Genomic DNA, 23,226 nt, shown 5'->3' with positions numbered 1-23,226 from the left:
CTGAAATGATTATAATATTCTAACTTTGCTTATGTGCTTGAGTTAAAAAAAAAAAAAAAAAAAGTTGGGCGGACAAAAAATATCCTTTAAAGCTAACTACTAGGAAGGAGGGAGACCAAGGCAGCAGCAGAGTACAGTGTTACTTATATGTATTAATTTCTGAGCAGCAGTAAAGAAACTACTAGGAAATAGGAACCAACTATTACTATTAATTAATCAGCTGTAGGAATAAAAAAAAAAAAGAAAAAAAGTTGTGAAGAGAATTAATTAATTAATTTAATTTTTAAACCTCCCTCAGCTTCTCCACTTCTAAATTTCACATTAACATTCCACCTCTCACTCTTCAATCTACATATTCTTTCTTCACGCACGCAACCTTTCCCACCGGTCAAAACCTCACAAAAGCACTACTACTTCCGTGATGACGTCCCTAACGGTGACCCACCCACACCGCAAGATCGCGATCGCCGTCGACTTAAGCGACGAGAGTGCCTACGCCGTCAAATGGGCCGTCGAGAACTACCTCCGCCCCAGCGACCACGTCATCCTCCTCCACGTCCGCCCCACCTGCGTCCTCTACGGCGCCGACTGGGGCTGCTCCGCCATTCCTCCCCTAAATCAGAATCCCGATTCTGCCCTCGACACCGAGTCCCAGCAGCGGAAGCTCGAGGACGAGTTGGACAATTTCACGACTTCTAAGGCCAACTCGCTGGCTCAGCCCTTGGTCCAGGCTCAAATCCCCTTCAAAATCCACATCGTGAAGGACCACGACATGAAGGAGCGGCTCTGCCTCGAGGTCGAGAGGCTCGGGCTCAGCACCGTTATCATGGGCAGCCGTGGCTTCGGCGCGTCCTCCAAACGCTCCACCAAGGCGCGTCTCGGCAGCGTCAGCGATTACTGTGTACATCACTGTGTCTGCCCTGTTGTTGTGGTTCGTTATCCCGATGACAATAACTCTTCCGCTGACTTGGCAGACAAGAACATCATCATTGGTGACGAGGTTGAACTCCACCCTGTTCCTGAGGCTGAGGAGGAAGACAACGACCACGACTACCATGACGCCCCGGACGACCATCCCAAAGGTATCGGAATTTTTTTTTTTTTTATTACTTTTCTAAAATTACAGTTTTAAGTCACACTTTTTTTACGTATTTTATCGCTCGGTAATTAGATTAAAATTACTGTTTCACTGACGGGTTTTTGAGGTTTAAGGAGAAATTGGTAGTTTATGATGGGTTAAGGTTTAGTTGGGCAAGTGCCAACGGTTTTTATATGGCGGTGATGTGTAGTGGTAATAAGTTATATTTTGGATAAATTTGATACTTACAACAGGGGAGGGGGATTTAATCTGAATGCTTCTGTTGGAAACAGGACGATGTGTTTGTTGAGCTACAAGCTATTGGCGTGTAGTAATAAGTTAAAATGACTGTGTATATTATTTGGTTTAGTGTGGTGTGGTTGAATCCTAATGGTTTTATGGGGGTGATTTGTGTCATTGGATATGATAATACTACAATAACAACAAAGCTTTCAGTTCCAAATTTGTTGGGGTTAGCTATGCATCCTTATCAAAGTAGTTAAGGTCAGTTATATATATATATATATATATTCCTCCATTTTATTCTATATGAAGTCACACTCTCAATTATTTCTTTAACTGGTAATAAATTGAAGTTATCGTTACCAAAGGTTGAGTATTTGTTTTGGTTATTATTGCTATTGATTAATAAGCTAACACTTTGATTTGTAAAGAAGTTAATTTGAGGATGTTGAAGTGTAATAGTTATGACTTATGAGTGGTAGGATAAGAAGGGATGGGATGGGCTGGGAAATATCTATTCGTGGGGATGGGGTGGTGCAAGCCTCAAAGATGCTTATTTTTGGACAAGATGAGAGAAAGTTAGCAGTTTCAGCACAGTTGGCTTTACTAAAGATGTCAGATGAGCCAACTGTTTTACTCTTCATTTTTTGTTTCTCTACTGTGGTGACTTACATTTTTCTTGATTGTTTCCTTTTTTCGGGAGCTTTCTGCCAACAGCCCTGGTCATTTATTGTGCTTTCCGCATACCTCGATCATCAAACATAAAAAAGTTTCTCTTTTCCCCTCTTATGGTCATTTCTGATCGTGACAAAAGCTGCATCAAGAAGATGAGTTGCTAATAATTCATTGTTCAATTCTGTTATTCTGTAAAATTATATTATAAATTAAATAATTCGGGTATACTGGAACTTTATAATTACATTCCAAATAGAATAGTTTCATGATTTGAACTGAAGTTGGATAAGATATGCATTGAAGATTATGTAACAATGATAGGATAACTTGACCTGGAGTTGACTTTTCTGGGATCGGCTTGACTGTGTCTCTTCTGCAATGCCTAGTGTATCTCTGATGGAGTGATGTCCAGGGATGCCGGTGGACTTGACTTCACCAACACCTTTGGTATCACTGGTGGAGTCATTATTGATGTTGTCTCATTTTAATTACCGCTAATCTAATATTAAAGGGTGACAAATTATAATGTGACAAAATAATTTGTCTCAATTGTAAAGGATTGAAGATTAAAGTACTACTACTACTTTTTAAAGGTTTTCAACTAATTTTTTTACTAACTATTGCTATTCTTGCATGTGTCAGCAGATGCTTAATGTATGTCCAGTGCAGTGGAAATTTCATTCTGGGCTCAGGTGATGCATAATTGAATTTTTTCTGTCAATAATTTATGCCAACATATCCTTGTTCATCCTCCTTTTTAACAACCGCTGATTGAAGTTATACTGTTATTATGAGATACACTGACTCAGCTAGAAGAACATTTTGTGCTCTCTCTCTCTCCTTTTATTTTTTCCTGGGGGGGTTGTTAAATATAAGAGGATTATTCTCCCCTAGTTTTTCATCTATGTGGAATTCTTTCCAACAGTAAATCATTCAGAACTTCAACATGCTCCAACTTTAAAACCTTAGACACAAGGTTTTAGTAGTCCTTTGTCCTTGCAGATTGAACTGGTTTTTGGCCTGAGTTGGATTTTCACTGTGGTTTTGTTATGTGCTTCAAATCAGATGCTCTATTTATATGCCTTTCAATGCATAAGCTTGTTAATTTATGAATTGCAGAATTAGTTATATATCAATTGATTTATGATTCACTGATGAATAGCAAATACTGATTTACTATAGGGCATTGGATTTATGTTGTAGAACACAACTGGAAAATGTGGAGGCAGCAGGTTAGTGAAGAAATTTTAAGAATGTAATGGGGTTTGCCTTCTTGGTGGACATATTTCTGTGTAAAAATGATGCTGGTGGTGTTGCATTTTGGTCACTGTCCGTATGTTCTAGTTAGTTTCCTTCCCTCTTTATGAAGTGCATGGTATACATGTACGGGTGAGAGCTTCTCTGGAGCATACATCTCTCCCACAATATTTGTATAGGAACCAGCTCTTATGCTGGTTAATATTCATTTACAGCTTTTTACTGTGTGTTGTGAATCGGATTTTCTTACTGATTAGTTTCCTCTTTACACTAACTATGTACTTGGCACCATAGAAGAAGTGTTGTCTGGCTTTGTAACACAAAAAAGCTGTTCAGTGGATTTTAACGGTAATAGACTAATAGTAATGTTTTATGTTTACTAGCATAGCCACTCGAAACACTCATATATTTGAAAAAAATCAAATGCATACAACCATACATACGTTTACATTTAGGATATTGTATGCGATTGTTTCACGGCGTAAACCATGCTTTCATGCTTGTACTCGTGGTGCTTGGCTGCTTGCTACTAGAGCATGGCAAACTAAATCCAAAATCTAGTCCCATGTTTGGATATATCAAAGCTACCAAGCTAGGTCCCGCTCGCTAATTAGCAACTAGCAACTGCATCGTCCAAGCTAGGCTAACTTCTAACAATTTTTTTTATAGGTAATAAGACTTTTATTGAATGAAATGAACATCGTGTTTATGATGATGAACACTGTAAACATGAAAAGAAATCACATATAACACAAGCTAAAACTAATGGAATGCAAAAAAGCAAGAACGGAAAGACACTGCGTAAATCTCCAAATACGAGCTTATTGAAACAAAGTACCAAATAAAAGAGATTTTAAGAGACCTAAATGTCGTTCCTTATCTTCAAAGGTATGGGTATTATGTTTATGCCAAACTAACCCCATTAGACATGTTGGAATCATATTCTAAATAGTTGATAGGTGCTTTTTAAGCCAATCCCTCCATGCATAAAGAAGAGAACTAATGTCTTTGGCATTACTCGTTGGAGCCCAAACACCTTAAAATTTTCACTCTATAAAGCATGAGCAAACTTACAGTGGAGTAAAAGATAGTCCAAAGATTTTACATCACAACGACACAAACAACATCAATTAACTAGAGACTACCCTCTCTTAACAAGATTATCAATGGTGACTATCCTACCCCTAGTTGCTATCCATAAAAAGAAAAACCCTTTTAGGCACCTTTACACACCAAAAGCTCTTCCAAGGAAAGTCATCAGTAGGAAGACTAGACAAAAAAATTATAATACGATCACACATCAAACACACCAGTTTGAGTCAACTTCCAAGTCAGGTTATCATCCTTCTCACCCCTTGGCATATGGAAATGAAAAAGCTCAAAAAAAGAACATACACCCTCCAATTCTCAAACATGAAAATCTCGGTGCAATTGTAAATTCAAACTCCTAATGCAAAAACTACCAAATTAGAAATCTGAGCTTCTTTAGAAAGAGAACAAGCAAACAAATTTGGAAATAGATCCTTAAGAGGAGTATGTCCACTCCAAGGATTGTACTAGAATCGAATACGACGACCCTCCCCCACATCATGTAGTACTTGTCTATGCCCCTACCCTAATACTCATCCACATCCCACACCCATAAGTCCCTCTTACACCTTTAGTACACCAAACTCCTCCAGCCACACCATACTTAGATGCTATAACTTGACATCATAACTTGTTACTCTCCTTCCCAAAACGTCATAACCATTTTCCAAGCAATGCTTGGTTTAGCAATCCAATCCTCCAAATCCCAACCCACCTAACTCCATTGACAAATAAACCTTATTCCAAGTGACTAAAGGATATTTAAAAGCTTCCTTAGAAGCCTCCCAAAGAAAATTCCTCTAAATCCTTTCTAGTCTAGCCACCACAACTTGAGGGATTTTAAACAAAGATAGGAAATAAGTAGGAAGGCTCGAAAGTGTACTTTTTAACAAAGTAAGTCTATCACCTTTCAACAAATATGGACGTTTCCAACCAAAAATCCTCCTCTCCATCTTTTCTATAATAGGATTCCAAATTGGTGAATCCTTATAATGGGCCCCAAGGGGCATACCCAAGTAAGTCATAGGCAAACTACCCACCTTACAACATAAAACACAAGCCAAAGCATTCAGATTTCCTACATCACCGATTGGAACAATCTCACTCTTGCCAACATTGATTTTCAAGCCTGTAATAACTTCAAAGAAAATCAACCATCTATATATATAATAATTGTTCCCTTGTATTAAAAAAAAAAAATGTTCCTTGAAAGCATTACAAAATAAGATAGTATCATCAACGAAGATAATGTGAGAATTATTCAAACCCCCTTGAACATGAGACCCTGCTTGAAAACCATAAAGAAAGCCTCCCTCTTCCATTCTTTTCAACAACTTGCTCAACACCTCCATAACCAAGAGGAATAAGAGTGGAGACAAGGGAAACCCTTGTCGAAGACCATGTGAACTATCAAAAAAACCCGTTGGATAACCATTGACAAGAATTGAGAACCTACTTGTAGTAATACAAGCCTTCATCCATCTCCCCCACCTCGCCCCAAAATCCATCATCTCCATAAGATAAAATAAGGCAGCCCAGTTCACATGATCGTAAGCCTTCTCAATATTCAACTTAACTATCACACTAGGAGTACCACTTTTCATTCTACATTCCAAGCATTCATTTGCAATCATAACCAAATCAAGGATTGTCTCCCTCCAACAAAAGAATTCTAAGAATCAGAGATGAACTTATCCAAAACACTACGAAGTCTATGTGCTAACACCTTAGCCAAAAGTTTATAAAGGCTACCAAACAAGACTTATAAGGCAAAAGTCTTTAATATTGATAGCATTAGTCTTCTTGGGGATCAAATATAGAAAAGTGGCATTGAGAGACTTTTCAAAAACACAGTGTCTATGAAAATCCACAAAAAAAGCCATAACATCCCCCTCCAACACACTCCAACAATTTTTAAAGAAAGCCTTAGTAAGCCCGTCAAGCCTAGGGGCCTTGTCACCTTCAGCCTCCGTAAGTGCCTCAAGAATCTCCTCCTTCTCAAACCCCCTCTCCATTTCATCTAAATAGGCAAAATATAATCCATCAATAGTCGGCTTCTAAGATTCTGGCTCCCAATATAACTTCTCATAAAAATCAATCACCTATTCCGGAATTTCCGACTCATCCTCGTAAAAAAGTTCTAACAACCTTTAGCACAACCCTGATAAAGATGGTTAAAGTAGTACCAACAAAAAGCCATGAGTTACTAATTTGTCTAATAAATATTGATTTGCAACTGTTGGCTTATCACCTGTGCCTTGCTCTCTTATCAAGTTACGATTTCATACTTATGCTTAAATAAAAAGGTTTACCAATGCAACGTAATTTGAAGTCTCTATTTATGCTAAGAACGGAAATTATTGAGTTCAAATCACAATTTGAATGTGGCACTGGAGCTAAAAATGACTAGGTAATACAGATTTTACTCATGGAAATTGTGATTTGAACTCATGCTTTCAAAATTGCCGTACTCTTCAAAAATGCGAAAATATACCGTTGATCCCTAAAATTTTACCTATTGAGCGCTTTTAGTCTTGAAGTTTCAGGTGAGCATTGGTCTCTAAAGTTTAAAAAAGAAAATGAACATTATTGATCATTTTATTAACTTCCATTATTTTTTTGCTTGTCTAACCAAATAATAACATACCATTTTTTTAATGATGTGACAATTAATTTCATTATAAAAAAATTACATGCCAGCAAACCTCACCACCCTCCCCATCTAAAAAAGGTATTCTCCTCCAATTCCCACCATCCTAAGTTCGCCATTGTCTTTGGCCCGCCATTTTAGCTCCAATCAGTACTTCGTCTCTCTCCCACCTCCTCGTCAAAGAAATTGGCAACAACCTAAAAAACCTCAACCTCCAAGAAACAAACCCAATCTCCATAAAAAGCAACAATTTTACTGAATGAGATGTAACCTGATCCAATCAATAGACCCTAGTCCTTAAACAACAAAGCCACATGCGAAATCCAACCTCCAGCCAAAATGCCTCATACCCATCCAACCTGAAAAGCCACACCCTAACCCATCTCATAGAGTCAAAGTCAAACTCGTAACACAACCCTACAGAGAACAAATTTCTTTTGGGATTTGTAATTCCAGCTTAGATCTTGGACCAATCTTCGTCTAATATGGATTTGAGGTTGGAATTTGGATTATTACCCATTTGGGAAAATTGTTGTTGTTGTTGTTGTTGAAAAAAAAAAAAAAAAAAAAAATTTATTAAAAAAAAATACCTCCAACTCATTGTTTGAGGTTGCTAGCTGTGTTAACGACAAGAAGGGGTTGGGGAGTAGAACCGAAAAGGAGGTAGACAGTATGGTAGGAGCCAGTGGTGCTTTGGTGATGCCGAAAACAGTGGCAGACTTATGTCGTGGGAGTGAGAGCTTGGAATGGTGAGCATGGTTGGATTTGCTTGTAATTTGCTCATAATAAAATGCTTGCTACATCGCTGAACAAATGTCATATTATTACTCCATTAGACACATAAGCAAAAAAAAACTAATGGAAGTTGATGGAGAAACTAATAGTATTCATTTTTAAATTTTAGAGACTAATAAAGTTCACTTGAAACTTTAGAAACCAAAAATACTCAATAGGTAAATTTTAGGAATCAACAGTGTATTTTTGTCTTTTAAAAAAGTATTATATTCTATTAATAAATAGTTTTTACAATTGTAATTTTTAACCCAAAATTCCGCCACATAAAATATCACAACTTAGGCCGCAACTATCCAAGTGGTAGATTGTGAATGGAGAAAAAGTGATAGGTTTATGTGAAAATGACAATCAACCAATCACAATCTAGCACGTAAAATAGTTATGGCAAAAGTTGTGACATTTTATGTGGTACTAGAATTACTCATTTTAACCAAAAGTCTATATCTCTACAAGGACTAGCATAACTTGATGCAAAATGCAATGATATCCCACAACTTGTTTCCTTAGCTTAATGCAGGAAAGTACAGTCCTCGATGGCTCAACACAATAGCACCACCACATCTATAAAGCCTTCGGTCACACTAATTTGATCTATCATTCATGTAAAATGAAAGCACTGTCATAGGCCAGGTTCCATACATGGAGAGCATATTTATCTTATGAGTCATAAATTAATGAGTAAGATGCAGTTCAGCTAGAACCAATACTCTCAATTCTGCCAGGGTGATCCACTCAAAGTGGATGAGTTGTATTATGTGATATAAACTTGTCAGTCTTAGAGCCAGCGAGCTTCCCAAATTTTGATATTATTAAATAATAATGTCAAACAAACTGATTATTCTTAAACAGTGAATTTAAACAATAGCTTCTGCTCATAGAGGAGAGAAACATCAAATATCACAAGTAATAAACATAGCAGGCATAAAAACCAACACAACGAAAACCCAAATTTCATGTGAAGAACTCTGTAAAGCACAAAATCACCTCAGAGAGCTCCTAGAGTTCCTTCACTTCGACTCCTGCGAATGGAAAGATCTGACCTGAAGTTCAGAAGTTTGCTGCTGAAATCAAGATGTTGCCGATTATGTGTTGTCGCTTTGTTTCCCATAGGGGGCAGGAGCCCATGTCTGCCCTTGGACCGTTTTGGTGAGTCCACTGCTTGACTTTTACGACCATGAGTTGATGAAGATGAGGGCCTGGGAGCAGCTAGACCATGACTAACCTTACGAGGAGCCTTGTGATCTGATCTAAGGCCACGATCAAACTGATGAGAACCCATGCCTAACCGAACTGACCTATCTGCAGCATCCTTCAGACTGCTGGCTTTGATAGGCAGCCGGTTGAAGTATGTCAAATGTGGAAGAAGGCCTTGGAGATACTTCTTCAGTTGTTCATCTCCAACATTCTTCTGGGCTGGGTTTCCTTCCAAGCTGATGGCTTGCAAGGAATTGTAGTTAGCTGCAAGTTGCCCAAGACATTTGGTTGTTGAGATTTTGTTGAAACGCAGGTCCAGCACATTCAGTTTTAATAGTCGGTGAAGACCTTCAACCTCGCTTATTTTATTTCCAGCCAAGTACAACTCCTTCAGAGAGGAACAAGAAGCTAGGCCTTTGAAAATTAATTTAAAATATATTAGGATTTTGAATGTCCATAAATTAGGATAATTGAGGAATATAATCCTGGAAAAAAATTATTTTAAAAAATACAACGAATGTGAATCATATTGTTAATCCTTTTTTTTTTTTTTGGTATCATGTAGTATATCGTATTGTGTATTTTAAGGTACATAAACACTTCATAAAATTTATTAAAAAAATTATAGATATGCATATATAATATAAAAGGTATATTCATTCTAAATTTGGAATATCTTCGACTAATGACTAATTTAATCATCACTTATTTAACAATATTTAACAAAACTAGCTAAATAAATCAAATTAAAATATGTTTATATCATCCACATTCAAATTGATTAAACTTGAAAGTGATAATACATGTTATATAAGCCAAAATAATAATTTTTTTATTATCATAATCAACTTCATCTAAGTTAATGTTATTATCATGTTCATCATCTTTCATAATTATTTCCTTCATTAACATTTTCTTCATTATCATCAACATTTGCTAACTCTTCTTGTTCTTCTATTTCAATACTCTTTTTCTTTAAATATCTTCTTGGCATCCTAGTTTCTTGGACTTTTAACAATAATAACAAAACTAAAAAATAATTATATTTTCATTTAATACATTATTCCTTATTCTTAGTCTAGAAAAGAAATTTGCAAATGTGAAAGCAATGTGTCAAGTTTGTGGTCCAAACTTTGTAAGAGAAAGAGAAAAGGATAAAAAACAAAACTCATGGACATGCTATTTATTGGGCTCAAACAAGTCTAACAACTTGTTGGACTCAAATCAAATCACAAATTTTAACAAAAACCCAAATACACAAGTCTATGTATTGTCAAATGGGTACGATTTTATAATACAATTCATACAATACGCATTTATGTCTCATACAATTCGTTGGTTGATATGTATCCATGACATGCTACTCTTTCGAAATAACTAACTCCTAGGCAATAAATATTCATGTACATGCATTGTAAAGATTGTATAGATGGATAGATTGATAGTGAATTTCAGAATTTCTTCAGTTTAGATTGAGATGTGTTCCCCTCTCATGGACATACCATTTATTGGGCTCAAACAAGTCTAACAACTTGTTAGACTCAAATCAATTCACAAATTTTAACAAAAACCCAAATACACAAGTCTATGTATTGTCAAATGGGTACGATTTTATAATACAATTCATACAATATGCATTTATGTCTCATACAATTCATCGGTTGATATGTATCCATGACATGCTACTCTTTCGAAATAACTAACTCCTGGGCAATAATTATTCATGTACATGCATTGTAATGATTGTATAGATGGATAGATTGATAGTGAATTTCAGAATTTCTTCAGTTTAGATTGAGATGTGTTCCCCTCTCTAGAAAATGTAAGTACTAATTTTCTTGCACCATTTTTCTATGATATTAACAACTATGCCCACAACATTTTTTATATTGAAAAGAAGCCAACAACATACCATGTCCAATTCTAAATATCCGGTTGTAGCTTAGGTCCAGTACACGAAGTCGTGTAAGTTCACGCAAACCTTCAATAGTTGGAATATTGTTTTTTGAAAGATTCAACACATGAAGTCCTCGAGGAAGAGCCCCAGCAGTTATCCTCACTGGAAAGAGTCAACAAGAATATTACAATTAGAAAACAGAATTTCCTTTTTTTGCCTTTTAAAGTAAATTTATTGAAAAAGTACAAGAAGGGACACAACCCTGATACACGAGATATGTACAAGAGAAACACTAATCATCTAAAATTACGAAGATTAACAGAATTTCCTAAATCATGTTGCATGAACTCAACACAAAACTAAAAAATAATATCAAAAGGGAAACAAGTAAGAAGATGAAGGTGCTGTTAGATAAGCAAACCTATAGCATTTCCTGACAAATTGAGCACCCTCAGGCTAGCAAATGCACTAAGAAATGGGATCACAACCAATCCATGATTTGACAAGTGAGCTGTGGTGGCCATTGCACTCAAAGAAGAGATATATTTTTTAGCAGCTTCCATGCCAGGAGTGACCTTACCATCCACCTTCAAAGCAGTCCAACTGTTTGGGATATTGGAGTCTCTATTTACCTGGTCCTCAGATTGGAATGATTCATTTGTTTCTTCCAGCGGGCTGCAAAGTTGAAGATCATTAACCCACTCCTGAATACGCTTGATCTTATAATCCTTACCCGGCACTTCATCCAAATTGTGAACAGAGGATTTTCCTTGAAAGTTTTTCACAGGGTTTACCTCATCCATAGTGGGCATTATCCAGTCTTTTGCTAAATTAGAATAATTATACAAATCATATCCATCATCAACTGAACTATCAAAATGATTTTTCTCAGCTTTATCAATGTCATCATCTCTTTCTTGTTCTCGCATCACAGGCCTCTCGGGCTCATGAACTGATATCTCTTTTTGCCTCATTTCTAACATATGCAGATTGCCAGATGAACTTGACCGCAGTGCTAAGTGTCTGTCAGGAGAACATCTTACAGAAGTGGGCATAGAGGCCCCAATGTTGGGCAAAGAACATGATTTTACAATCAAAGGAGGGGTACGAGGTGTGTGGTCACCAGAGTCACCGGCACATTCACCAGATAAATGAGTATCAGAATTTTCATGGCCTTCCTTCTCCGAATGTGGTGGATCTCCGATTGAGAAAATTGATTCATTAATGGCAATATCAGAAATTAATTGAAAGGACCCCAAGGTAGGACTTTCTTGATTCTGGACTGATCTCACTCCTTGATCTTTGCTGTGACCTGATACCACTAGCCCTTTTTGGTTATGGGAACCCTCACAAGAAAAACCCAGATAAGTCTCATCCTCGGTTGTATTGTTTGACACCATCCCCTCCTGGAAAAATCTACTTTCTAGAGACTGACTTTTCCTATGGCCCCTCTGGTCAACTCCTATTTCACCTTCAATAACAAATTTGCTCTTCATGTCCTTTGATTTTGAATCACTATCAGCAGAAGACAAATTTATATCATGCTTGGTGCTGCCAATCTGAGCATCTCCTTGCATCTTCAATGATGAAGGGTTTAAGCTGGAAGGGATAGGTGAATCCTTTGAGATTTGACTCTGAGAACAATCTTCTAATGTATTATACAATGCCTCAGCAGAAGGTTGAACTGCTTTCTGATTGAGAAAGGGAGACACAGTCAGAACAAACCATGACCTATTACCATAATTACATCAAATTTAAGTTTCAAAGGCCTGAAGTGAGTCTTCCACTTACCTTTGGTTTGGGGCTATGAATTTGAGAGTTGAAACATGAAAACCTAACCATTGCAGTGATATTGTATGGAGCTACATTCACACACACTGCCTGCTTTTATCTTACATGAAAACCTATTACTGACAAATTGTTCTACTCAATAATGTCCAGAAGCCTGAGACAAAGATCCAATGACAAACTACCATCAAGCTTCTGGGGACTTATCCAATAATAGCCTTAGCCATAATCAAGTGACAAACCCACTGATACACGACACAATCTCCAAATGTGTGATGATCTGGATTTGCTCAAAACACAAACCAAAATAACTCTTTCACTAGTAATACCCCACACCCTCTTAGAGGTGCGAGAAGAGTTTAACTTTGTTGCAGCGGCCAGAGTGAAAGAAAATCTTTTCCAACTAGGAGAAACCAAACCCAAACATGCATAAGAGAAGCCGGCCTGATATATAGAATGAAAAGAGAAGGGGGTAAAAATTAAATTAAATTAAAAAAAAAAAAAAAAAAAAAAAAGAGTTAAGGATGACAGTTGAAGTAAATGCATATGTATAGTCTCAAAAGGGGCAAAAAAGGCGCATACACATACAAGATATCTTAAGCAAAACCATGAAGAAATTTGAAAACTTCACAATAGAAACTTCCAAGAACCAAAACAAATGTATTAAAGTTTTCGCTGTCTTTTTAATCTGTATCTCCCATTAACCTTCTTATACATAAGACTGCTCTTACTCCATGAAAATTTGAAAAATGAAAATACTTCAAGAAGGCTCGCTTCTAAAATTTTGTTTGTTCTAGTTACCTCCAATTCCTTTTCTTTCTTATGACCAGGAAAAGGTGAATTTCACTAGGAACTATAAGATATGAAGCTTAAAAGGTAATCCATGTTTGATTGCAAGTAGATTGCAGTCATAAACTACAAATTTTTTTTTTTTTTTTAAACCATAATAAGTTCCCGAGCTTATGGAAATCAATCTCAATTCTTTCATGGCCTCAGCAATGAAATTGAGCATAATTTGCCATTGACCCAAAAGAAAAGACAAATAAAAGAAACAGATAAACATATCCATTCATGTTAGATACATAAAGAAAAAACAACAAAACAAATTACGACAGAAAGCCCCTTACATTTCCGGTTGTAGATCAATCATATTCTATACATATCAAATGGAATGAATTTTACGAGAAACTAAGGCAATAAAACCCATCCAATTTGCTCCATTGCTTTAAATGCTGAGCATCTTATTCCATATAGATTAATCATATTCTCTTTCTTCTTTCACTTATATCCAACGGTCTATGAATGAATTAAATCGATACAAACACAGCAGCATAAAAACATAGGATTTATGATTGTACCCAATACAAAAAAGAACATAAACATTGATTTACAATCAACTACACCCCAATAAAACAAACAACATAAGAACAAGCAGCAACAACAAACAAACCAAAAAACATGTTTTTGTATTGAAAAAACAAAAACCCAGAACAGAAAAAATGAAATATAAATGGTTGAGACAGAGATCTGACCTCTCTCTAGCCAGATTGTGTGTGTGTGTGTATGAACCTTGTTCTACAGAAGAAGATCTTGTTAGTTCTTATTCTCTTCCTCCTTTTCTTCAGCTACCAAAAAAACAGAAACACCCCACCATAATTAATATATCATTATGATAGATATATAAATATATATATATATATTGTTATAAACTAACGGCGTGTGCCAGTTGCGGAGATTTCAACGCTTACCCTAAGTTCTGGTTGTAATTTATAGACCAATCAACGGCCCTGATTTCTTATCTTATTAGTTATTACTTTTTTTTTTTTGAAGGGTGGCTATCAAAAAAAGGAAAATGTAGACCGTTGTAGTTGAAAAAGAACTGGTTCTGCCTATGTGATTTGTGGCCAAAAGTCTAAACGGAATTTTCCTATATTGTAAAGATGAAAAGAGATTGTGTTACATCCACGAATGAAACGAACGGGTGGGTAGATAAATATTAAATAGTACACCTCTTGTCTTTTTTCACATTATGACTCATAAAGGAGTGGCTGTCTGTTTTTAAAACCAATTAAATGATAATTATATATATATATATATAATTATATATATAATTTTAATTATATTTATGCTAACGAGTGTTTTTAAAGTATTGGTTAATAATTCAATTAAAGAAAGTTTTTATAAGAAAAAAATAATTAATATTTTAATTTTTTTTAATAAAAATAATGTTAAAACTTTCTTAAAATAGATTATTAGAAAAAAAAATTAATATTTTGATAGTTTTTTTTTTTTTTTCTATAAAAGTAATGTTAAAACTTTCTTAAAATAGATTATTAGTTAATGTCTTAAGAATACTTGTTAGCATTTCCAACCTGAACCATCTAGGAGATGAGAATTGGAAATATTTGGAAGAGTAAGGCAATATTTGGTAATTATTTTTGTATTTTGCTTTCAAAAAACTTGTTTTTGAGAATGAAAACGAAAAGCAGTTTTATTGTGTTTCCAAAATTAAAAACATGTTTTGGTTAGATCAAAACAAAAGTGAGTATTTCTTATTTTCCCTTATCAATGTTTAATAATAATAATAATAATAATGATAATAATAGTGGGTTTGGGTTTGGCCACACATTCTCAACTTTGTTCTTGAGCTTTTGGTTTTATTTATTTATTTTTTGTTTTGTTTTGTTTTAGCCAAGATTCAAAGCATGGACCTCATTAAGTACACTTGATTTCACCGTGTTTTCAAAACAAAAAATAGCTCTTTTGTTGTAGAAATAGAAAATAACTTTTGAAAACAGAAAATTGATATAAAAAAAAAAAGTTGTTAAACATGCCCTAAGGTTTTTGTGCAACTTAGATTGCATGAATTTTTATGTAACCCACCACGCGATAGTTAAAAAATCACATGTATTATTTAAATAAGTCACATGACTTATTAAAAATGCCATTAAGTACATGTAGATAATTTTTCTAACAACCACGTAGTGGGTTGCATAAAAATTCCATAAAAATATTTTCCTATTTGGAATGGTAAGAATATAGAGAGATTAGGAATTGAATGAAACTATTTTGGAAATAAAGGATGGTGAGTTTGGATTTTTTTAGTATTTGTATAGATACATTATATATATTTTTTTAAATCATGAATTATACCCTCTAAATATCAGATCATTGTTCCATTGGTAGTAGTGTGGATTTCTAAGAATATTAATTTAATAGCTGAATCCTTAAAAAAAAAATGTCATAGGTGAAAGTTTCTGTTATGTATCTTTTGTTGGTGTGCCTCTAAGATGTAATCAAGCTGCTCTAGCACTTGCTAGTGTTGCAAAAGAGACTGAGGAGGTCATTATTTGATTAAAATAATACTCTTCTTTTCTCTTTCCCATTATACAATATAATTTTGAATAAATAAAATCTTTTTTTTTTCAAACAAAAAATGTTTTTTTTTTAAATGAATTTTTGTCAATAACGTTATTTAGTGTTTTAAATCTCATCTTTTCGTTTATATTGGTGGGTGATATGACTGTTAACACCAAAAAAAAAAAAAAATGCAATCTTAATATTTGATCCAATCAAAATATTTCACATCATTTAAAAATACAAATCAATAAATAAAATAGTCATAAACATTAGCGGAATAAAAATAAATAAAAACATTGCCTATTTTGTTGCACCTCTCTCTTTCTCACTTTCCTATATTTTATTATCACTCTTTTTCACTTGCAACAAAAGGAAATGAAAAAGGTGCTTGTTGGAAGATAGGGAATGGAATTGCCCTAGACATTTGGAATGCTCCATGGGTACCACAACTGAAGGGATTCAATCCAAAATCAAGAATAGCCTCCCTAAATAATCTTACCTAGGTCTCCAAGGCTTATTTTACAAAATCCTATTAAGTGGAATAAAGTCAAAATTAGGGAGATCTTTGACAGAGAATCAGCAAAGTTTCATAAAAATAAATAAATAAATAAAAAGACAGAGAATCAGCAAAGAAAATCCTCCAAATTCAGTTGCCCTAGTCTACCCATCATTAATATGGGTCCTCAATTTGTCAGGTAAATTTTCTATAAAGTCAGCCTATCAATTTACTCAACATGATAGCAATATAGAGAGTACTGTTCTAAAAACCGAATTGGACCAGCCGGTTGAACCAAACTTAGAATTGGCGCAGTTAAAATCGGCAAAAAAAACCAGTCAAAATTGGGAAAAATCAGTCAAGAACTGGGTTAAACCGAGAACCGGTCTCTTTTCTGGTTCTTTGACTGTTCTAGTTTTTAAAACCATGATAGAGAGTACTCCACTAGATACAAAGGGCTGGAAAATCTTTGAAAATTGAAATTCAAGAAAGACTCAAGCAATTGCCGTGGAAGTTAGCTTGGCAAATAATTCCAACTAGATCAGTAATCAAGAAAGATTTCATAAAGAGGAAAAAGAGTGCATTCAAAGTGAGGCCAATAAGGAAGCCTTGGAACATCCTCTCATAAATTGCCTAGTAGCAAAAATTATATGGACAAATTCCCCTTAGCATACTAGATTTTTGGATGTGCAGTTCAATTCCATAACTGACCAGGTGAGTTTGATCTTACAAGCTAAAGGTAAGATGAGACTCCCAAAAGAAGATGCAAACAAACTCATATTGTTCACAATAATCTGTTATGACATAATATGGATAACAAGGAACTAGATGTTAAAGCAGATTGGAAGGGAAGTTACTAATCCATTGCTTTTAGTTAGACAAATTAATAAAATATATGTTGATTATGTAACTAGTTGGGAATTTGTAGGTGTGATGTCTAACAGAAGTTGGTTTTGGAATCCTCCATTGCCTCCTTTTTTTGAAAGTCAACTTTGATGCATCCATCAATGAGGAAAAAAATTGTATTGCAACAAAGGGCAGGAATCATATAGGGGAAATCGTTTTTGTAGACAAAGCTTATGAAAGACGAAGACCCTTTGATAGCAGAAGCAAAAGCAACTTATCTAGTAGGAAGAAAAGCAGTGAAACAGGGGTATAAATTTGTAATATGCGAAGGAGATGCTATGAATGTAATTTAATCTATCAAGAACTCCTCCATCTCTGCTCATTGGTTTATAGAAAGCATCATGCGAAGACTAATGGTCCGTTTGGATTGAGGAAGATGGAGGGAGAGTAGAGTAAAGTAGAGTAGATTTAGAATAAAATTAGCTTATTTTTTTAGCCAACTCTACTCTACTCCCATCTACTCCCTCTCTTTCCCCCCCTCCATCCAAACAGGCCATAAGCATGTTTTGAACTCCTTTATTGATTGTTTTGTAAATCATACTTACAGAAAGACTAATTTTGAGGTCCATAATATAGCTGAATGAAAAATGATGGCAGAAGGGAACTTTGCTGAGAATCAATGGCGTTAACATTGGAGTGATTCTATTGGCTGATAAAACTGATAAGACAAAAAACTTGAAACCAAGATTTGAAGTTTATCACCAAAACTGAGGCAATTACAAACATCAACAAAACAAAACCATCAAAGATTTCATTAAAAAAAAAAAAAAAACTACTTTTACAACATTTTCATAACAAATTATAAGTAAGAAAATTGATATTGGTTTTAATCTAAAGTCGTCATTGAAATTACTTTATTACCCATCAATAACTACAACTAACAACATGTCTATCACTTAGGATTGTTGTAAAAATGTTGAGAATGTAATATTTCTAAAAAAAAATGTAAAATTTAAAAGCATCTTTTGAATTTTGGATCAAAATCTAATTGAGCATTTATTCTTCTAATTGAAACTAAAAGCCCCCAGGTTTTGATAAAAGTCCAAATCAATCCAATGAAATGGACAAAAAAAAGAAATGTAATCACGTGAAATATTAAATATCATTTTAAAGGTATATTTAATAGAAGATTTGTTTTCAATTGCATTAAAATTTTTTTTTGTCTTTATCTTCTTCTTCCTTCTCTTCTCCGGCAAACCACTACCAAATCCAGAGATATATGTGGATTGTGGACTGCATTGGCAAATGGGGTTGTTGTTCTTTTTGGGGTTTGCGAATCGTGGGATTGCAATGGCAGAAGGAAAGGCAATTGAGTGTTTTTGCAATTTTGAAGCTTTTGGTTTATTAAAAACAGAAGAAGTTAAATTCACTGTTTGATGAAATTCTAGGACTATGCTACGATGGTTCGGAGCCACGAAGTGGGGGTGGAGTAGTTAAAGAACTTGGGTTCGTGTCAGCCTATCGCTGAAGTTGTTACATATGGATTTATAGTGAGGCTGATGGGGTCTTCCAATTGTGGTGTCTTGGTTTGAGAGTTGTAGCTGCTAAAGCTGTTTAAGAGTTGGGGTTCAGTACAATAACCAGAATAGAGATTGGTGAATTGCATTGGTCCTGTGATCAAAATGTTGGGATGGTAAGGCTCTGGAGGAGAAAGAAGCTACAGTAAAGGCCTTATAGATTTTAATATTGTAAGCTGGGAATATGAGGTTTTTCAGGAAGGATGAGAGAGCGAGTGAGTTTTAGAACGTGTTTGGTAAGAATATTTAAATATAGTTTTTGTTTTGTCATTCATAAAATAATGGGTCTAGGCTTAAATTTATTATTTAACTAATATTTTTTAAATATAATTTTTAAAAAACTGTATCTTAATTTTCTGGCTTAGAATAGGATTTTGAAATCAGCTAAGGGTTTTTTTTTTTTTTTTTTTTTTGAGAAACCTAAGGGGTGTTTTCAAGATATAGAAAATGTTTTAGGGCAAATAAACTTCCTCCCTTGAGATTTGGAAAAATGACACTTACCCCGAACTTGAAGGGAAAAAACACTCCCCCTCTAAGGTTTGAAAAAAATACACTCCCCCTTTCTGTTAATATTAATAACAGAATATTCCAATTTTTTAAAAGATTCTCTTTACTAAAGTTTAACCATAGTTAGTGAAAAGAGCATTCACATAAAATAAAATAAATAAAAAATGAAAAGAGCATATTATAAAACATGTTGCTTATGTGGATTTTTTAGTCTCTTCCAGAACCTTTCCAATTGATTTTTTTAAAGTTTGATGATCCTCTTAGATTTTTAATTGCACCTCTCTCCAACACTTTGGATCAAAATTTATGATATAAAACAATTTGCCGGAGCTTTCAAGCTTTTATTGTTTAAAAATGAGTTTGAAATTTTCAAAGTCACTTATCAATATAAAAAGCTTTCGGAGTCAATTTGATTGATTGGTAAACAAACTCACAAAAGCTTATTCTTTACCATCTAACGTTAAATTAGAAAAGCAGCTAAAAAGAAAAATATAGTGACTTTGGACAAGTATATCCTTTAGCCAATAAATTTGAGAAAAATGGCTACAACAAATTGACTTGAATCAGAGTTATCAACATTACACTAAAAAGAAGTTCCAAAACAAGTTTGCACTCCACTTGCAAACACAAAAAGCTGTCAAAATGTCTAACAATCACTAGCAATTCTTGCACTCCTACAAGGTCGGTTTTCAAAACTTGTCTTCCCTTTCTTCATTGGTCACCTATCTTGCTGCACCATGTGTAATTCATTTTTCCTTGCTANTAAAAAAAAAAAAAAAAAAAAAAACTTCACACACTTCAAATTTGAAACTTATTATTAGCAAAAAAAAAAAAGTATATGATGAACTCTATTCACTTGTCATTATCCACACAAAAAAATAAAAATAAAAAGTAATCTACAGATTCTACAAGTTACATTTTTGTAAAAAAATTTTTTAAAAATCTCAAAAATAGAAATTGTATCTTAAAAAATAATTTTTTTTAATTGAAATGAAAAAAAAAATTATTGTTTAGGATACCATTTCTATTTTTGAGATTTTAAAAGTGGAAGCCAAACATATATAACATAAAAATTATTATCTGAAAGCTAGTTTCAAGTTCAATTTTTTGAAAAAATTTTTTACACTATTTTGAAAACAAAAACAAGAATTCTCCTACCAATCAGGCCTTAGCTTTTTAATATTTTTTTTACATTTTTATTTTCCTTTAATGAGAATATGGTGGTAGTTTGCAAGAGAGAAAGGGGAGGAAGATGAGAAAGAAGAAGGAGATAAAGAAAAAATGTTTTAATAAAATGTAAAACAATCATTTTATTTAATATTACTTTAAAATGAGTAGCCCAGTAAAATTAAGTTATCTTCTGCATTATCTTATATGAATGCTCTTAATTTGAATTTTATGTATATATCTAAATGGATTAAATGAATATTTGAAAATACTTTGTTTGAAGGAATGACGAGCTAAAATTGGACTAAACTTGATGTATTGCTACTTTTAGATCGGTCAAGAATGAACAAAGAATAAGAATGACATCAAACGCAAATTGCCATCAAACGCAAATTACGCAATTCACCAATGCCACCCCCAAACACAAACCCATCTATCGACACCCACAACCCATGATCCATTGCACTCCGATTTGCAAACCCATGCCACCACAATGCCACCTCCACATTATTGATCGTAGATCCCCAATAGTGCTGCCACAATCCTGTCGGATATCCTCAGCCTTGCAAAATGTTGAACCCCATCTCCTCCATTACTGGCCCAAAAGATTTTCTATGTGAGAGAGAGGGAGGGACAGAGAACAAAATATGAGAGGAAAAGATTTACATGTGATACAATGGTAATGTATTTTTAGATGTTACTATAGCATGTTGTAAAAAATTGAATAGTGACAGTGTATCAGATTCAGATGTGAAGGTGTTTTTGCAATATTTGGTGAACACTGTTCTTTATGTTACATTTTAACAAGTTTAAGATAAGCAGAGGGAATGCTTTAAGGAACTAAAATCTAAAATTTTAAAGATAATGAGAAAAAAAAAAATCATAATCGGAAAAATTAAGACAAAGAATGGTGATTTCCATTCTTGTGCATGGATTTGATCAAATGTGTGAGCAGTGGATAACAATTTTGATGTCGATGTTGGGCATAAAATTACTCAATTAATGTCTTATCTAAAAAAAAATAGCGTCTTAGCCATTTAATACAAATTGAATTCATTCTCCAAAAAAAAAAAAAATTGAATTAATCTATGGTTAGTAATTGTGACAAGTGTCAAATGTAATGAAAAGAGCCTCTTTAGTTTGGATAATGCCTCTTCCCAAAAATAAAGTTTGGATTTTACGTATATATATATATGGATTAAATAATTATTTGAAAATATTCTTAATTTTGATGGAATGATGGGCTAAAATTTGACTAAATTTGATATATAGCTACTTTTAGACATAGAACAAGAACGAGATTACTACGTATGAAATTGCATAGCAATCAACAATCTAATTGTAACAACCACCCATAAAAGTTGGTTGTTGAATAAGATATTTTACCTGGTATTAATATTGCTGCAACACATCATTAATTTTGTTGTGTCGTGGCAATTTTAATACCATAAGATTTAAAATTTATGGCAACATTTTTTTTTTAATGTCATAGTTATTAGCTTTACATTTTTTTTTTCTTTATGCATAACTGATGATTGAAACTAGAAATCTCAGTTGATTATGAGTTAGCCTGCAAAGAAAGAAGTAAGGAGGAAAGTACTAAAAGACATTGGTATGATGCCAATTAAAGGGCTTCTGATGAGAAAGAGGAGTAATAGTAATACAATTGGTCTACAAAGAAAGAAGTAAGGGGGGAAGGACTTGGATATCGATGGGGTGCTAGCCAAAGGGTTTTTTACCATAAAATTAGTCAATTGGAGAGGAGTAAAGTCAAGTCAAAAGAAAAGAAAACAAAGCAAGGAGGAAAGGACTAGGACACCAATGTGGTGCTAGCGAAAGGGCCTCCTGTAATAAAGTTAGTCACTTGGTAAGGAGTAAAAAACCAGATTACAAATGTATATATATGATTGATGGTATTTTTTTTTTATGGGAGATATATGATATGATGTTGATGAAGATGATTAATGGACAAATGTTGAGTGCATACAACATAAACTCTATTCAAAAAGTTAAAAGTAAAAGTAACTTTTAAATGAGTATGAATAAGTTATATTATACACAATATATTTTTTTAAGTGATGTCGAACTTTAATATTTTTTTTTTCTTTCTTTCTTTAAACAAACACACTTACCCACAGAGATTTATAGGATTGTGATGCAATTATACCATATTTGTAGTTTTTTTCTTTTATTGTTTTCTCCTTTTATTCATGGTCTCCTCTCTTTTTTTCTTTTTTTTTTTCTTTTTTTTGTTTATGGTCAAATGCTATTATCTACACAATGATTACAGTGCTCGAAAAATTACACTTTCTCTTAAATCATCAAATCAAATCCGTACACATCACTATCTTTTCTCTAAAAAAAAACAAAAGAAAAGGAGAAAAAAATCATTATACAAGTGAGGAATGTGAAATTGCGAAGTAGTTTGCTAAGCAATTGCCCTAGGAGGGGTGGCCCAGTTGGTGTGAGATCCCGCATGCATGCATGAGGTCTCTTGTTCGAGTCATGGCAGGTACCATGTAAGGGTGGGTTCCTAGCATGCATTGCACCTCATCTACTAGCTCTCTTAGGGTGCTAGGGTGAGGTCTGTGACACCCCGATCACAAT

At 34.1% G+C, this 23,226-nt stretch overlaps 2 protein-coding genes across 5 annotated transcripts; one reads left to right on the top strand and one right to left on the bottom strand.

The window, feature by feature from the left end:
* Positions 1-270: 270 nt before the first annotated feature.
* On the top strand, positions 271-3,527 carry LOC112012380 (universal stress protein PHOS34). 4 transcript variants are annotated; one of them, XM_024044773.2, is made up of 3 exons: positions 271-1,082; positions 2,639-2,688; positions 3,200-3,527. In XM_024044773.2, exons 1-2 carry the CDS (start codon positions 422-424, stop codon positions 2,647-2,649), a joined length of 672 nt encoding a protein of 223 aa, XP_023900541.1. In that variant the 5' UTR covers positions 271-421; the 3' UTR covers positions 2,650-2,688; positions 3,200-3,527. The 4 variants fall into 4 exon arrangements, with proteins under 4 accessions (XP_023900541.1, XP_023900540.1, XP_023900543.1 ...); XM_024044772.2 differs by having other exon boundaries at positions 3,179-3,527; XM_024044775.2 differs by having other exon boundaries at positions 274-1,082; positions 2,642-2,688.
* A 5,050-nt stretch (positions 3,528-8,577) lies between these two features.
* On the bottom strand, positions 8,578-14,346 carry LOC112012389 (uncharacterized). Its single transcript, XM_024044787.2, has 5 exons — positions 14,199-14,346; positions 12,670-13,110; positions 11,300-12,569; positions 10,894-11,040; positions 8,578-9,395 (listed from the first exon to the last, which is right to left on the bottom strand). The coding sequence occupies exons 2-5, from the start codon at positions 12,718-12,720 to the stop codon at positions 8,773-8,775; spliced, it is 2,091 nt and encodes a 696-aa protein (XP_023900555.2). The 5' UTR covers positions 12,721-13,110; positions 14,199-14,346; the 3' UTR covers positions 8,578-8,772.
* Positions 14,347-23,226: the final 8,880 nt, after the last annotated feature.

This window comes from Quercus suber, unplaced genomic scaffold, assembly GCF_002906115.3.
Source record: "Quercus suber isolate HL8 unplaced genomic scaffold, Cork oak 2.0 scaffold_157, whole genome shotgun sequence".
In the NCBI taxonomy this organism is placed as follows: domain Eukaryota; kingdom Viridiplantae; phylum Streptophyta; class Magnoliopsida; order Fagales; family Fagaceae; genus Quercus; species Quercus suber.
Note: the sequence above shows the minus strand (reverse complement) of the source record. Positions and strands in the feature narration are given on the sequence as shown.

Bases quoted from the DNA above. Each gene is read 5' to 3' on its own strand.
- LOC112012380 (XM_024044773.2), top strand. From the start codon at position 422: ATGACGTCCCTAACGGTGACCCACCCACACCGCAAGATCGCGATCGCC.
- LOC112012389 (XM_024044787.2), bottom strand. From the start codon at position 12,720: ATGGTTAGGTTTTCATGTTTCAACTCTCAAATTCATAGCCCCAAACCA. The intron at 12,570-12,669 runs GTAAGTGGAAGA...TTTCTCAATCAG, and splicing joins TTCATAGCCCCAAACCAAAG to AAAGCAGTTCAACCTTCTGC. The intron at 9,396-10,893 runs GTATGTTGTTGG...TAATTTTCAAAG, and splicing joins GATATTTAGAATTGGACATG to GCCTAGCTTCTTGTTCCTCT.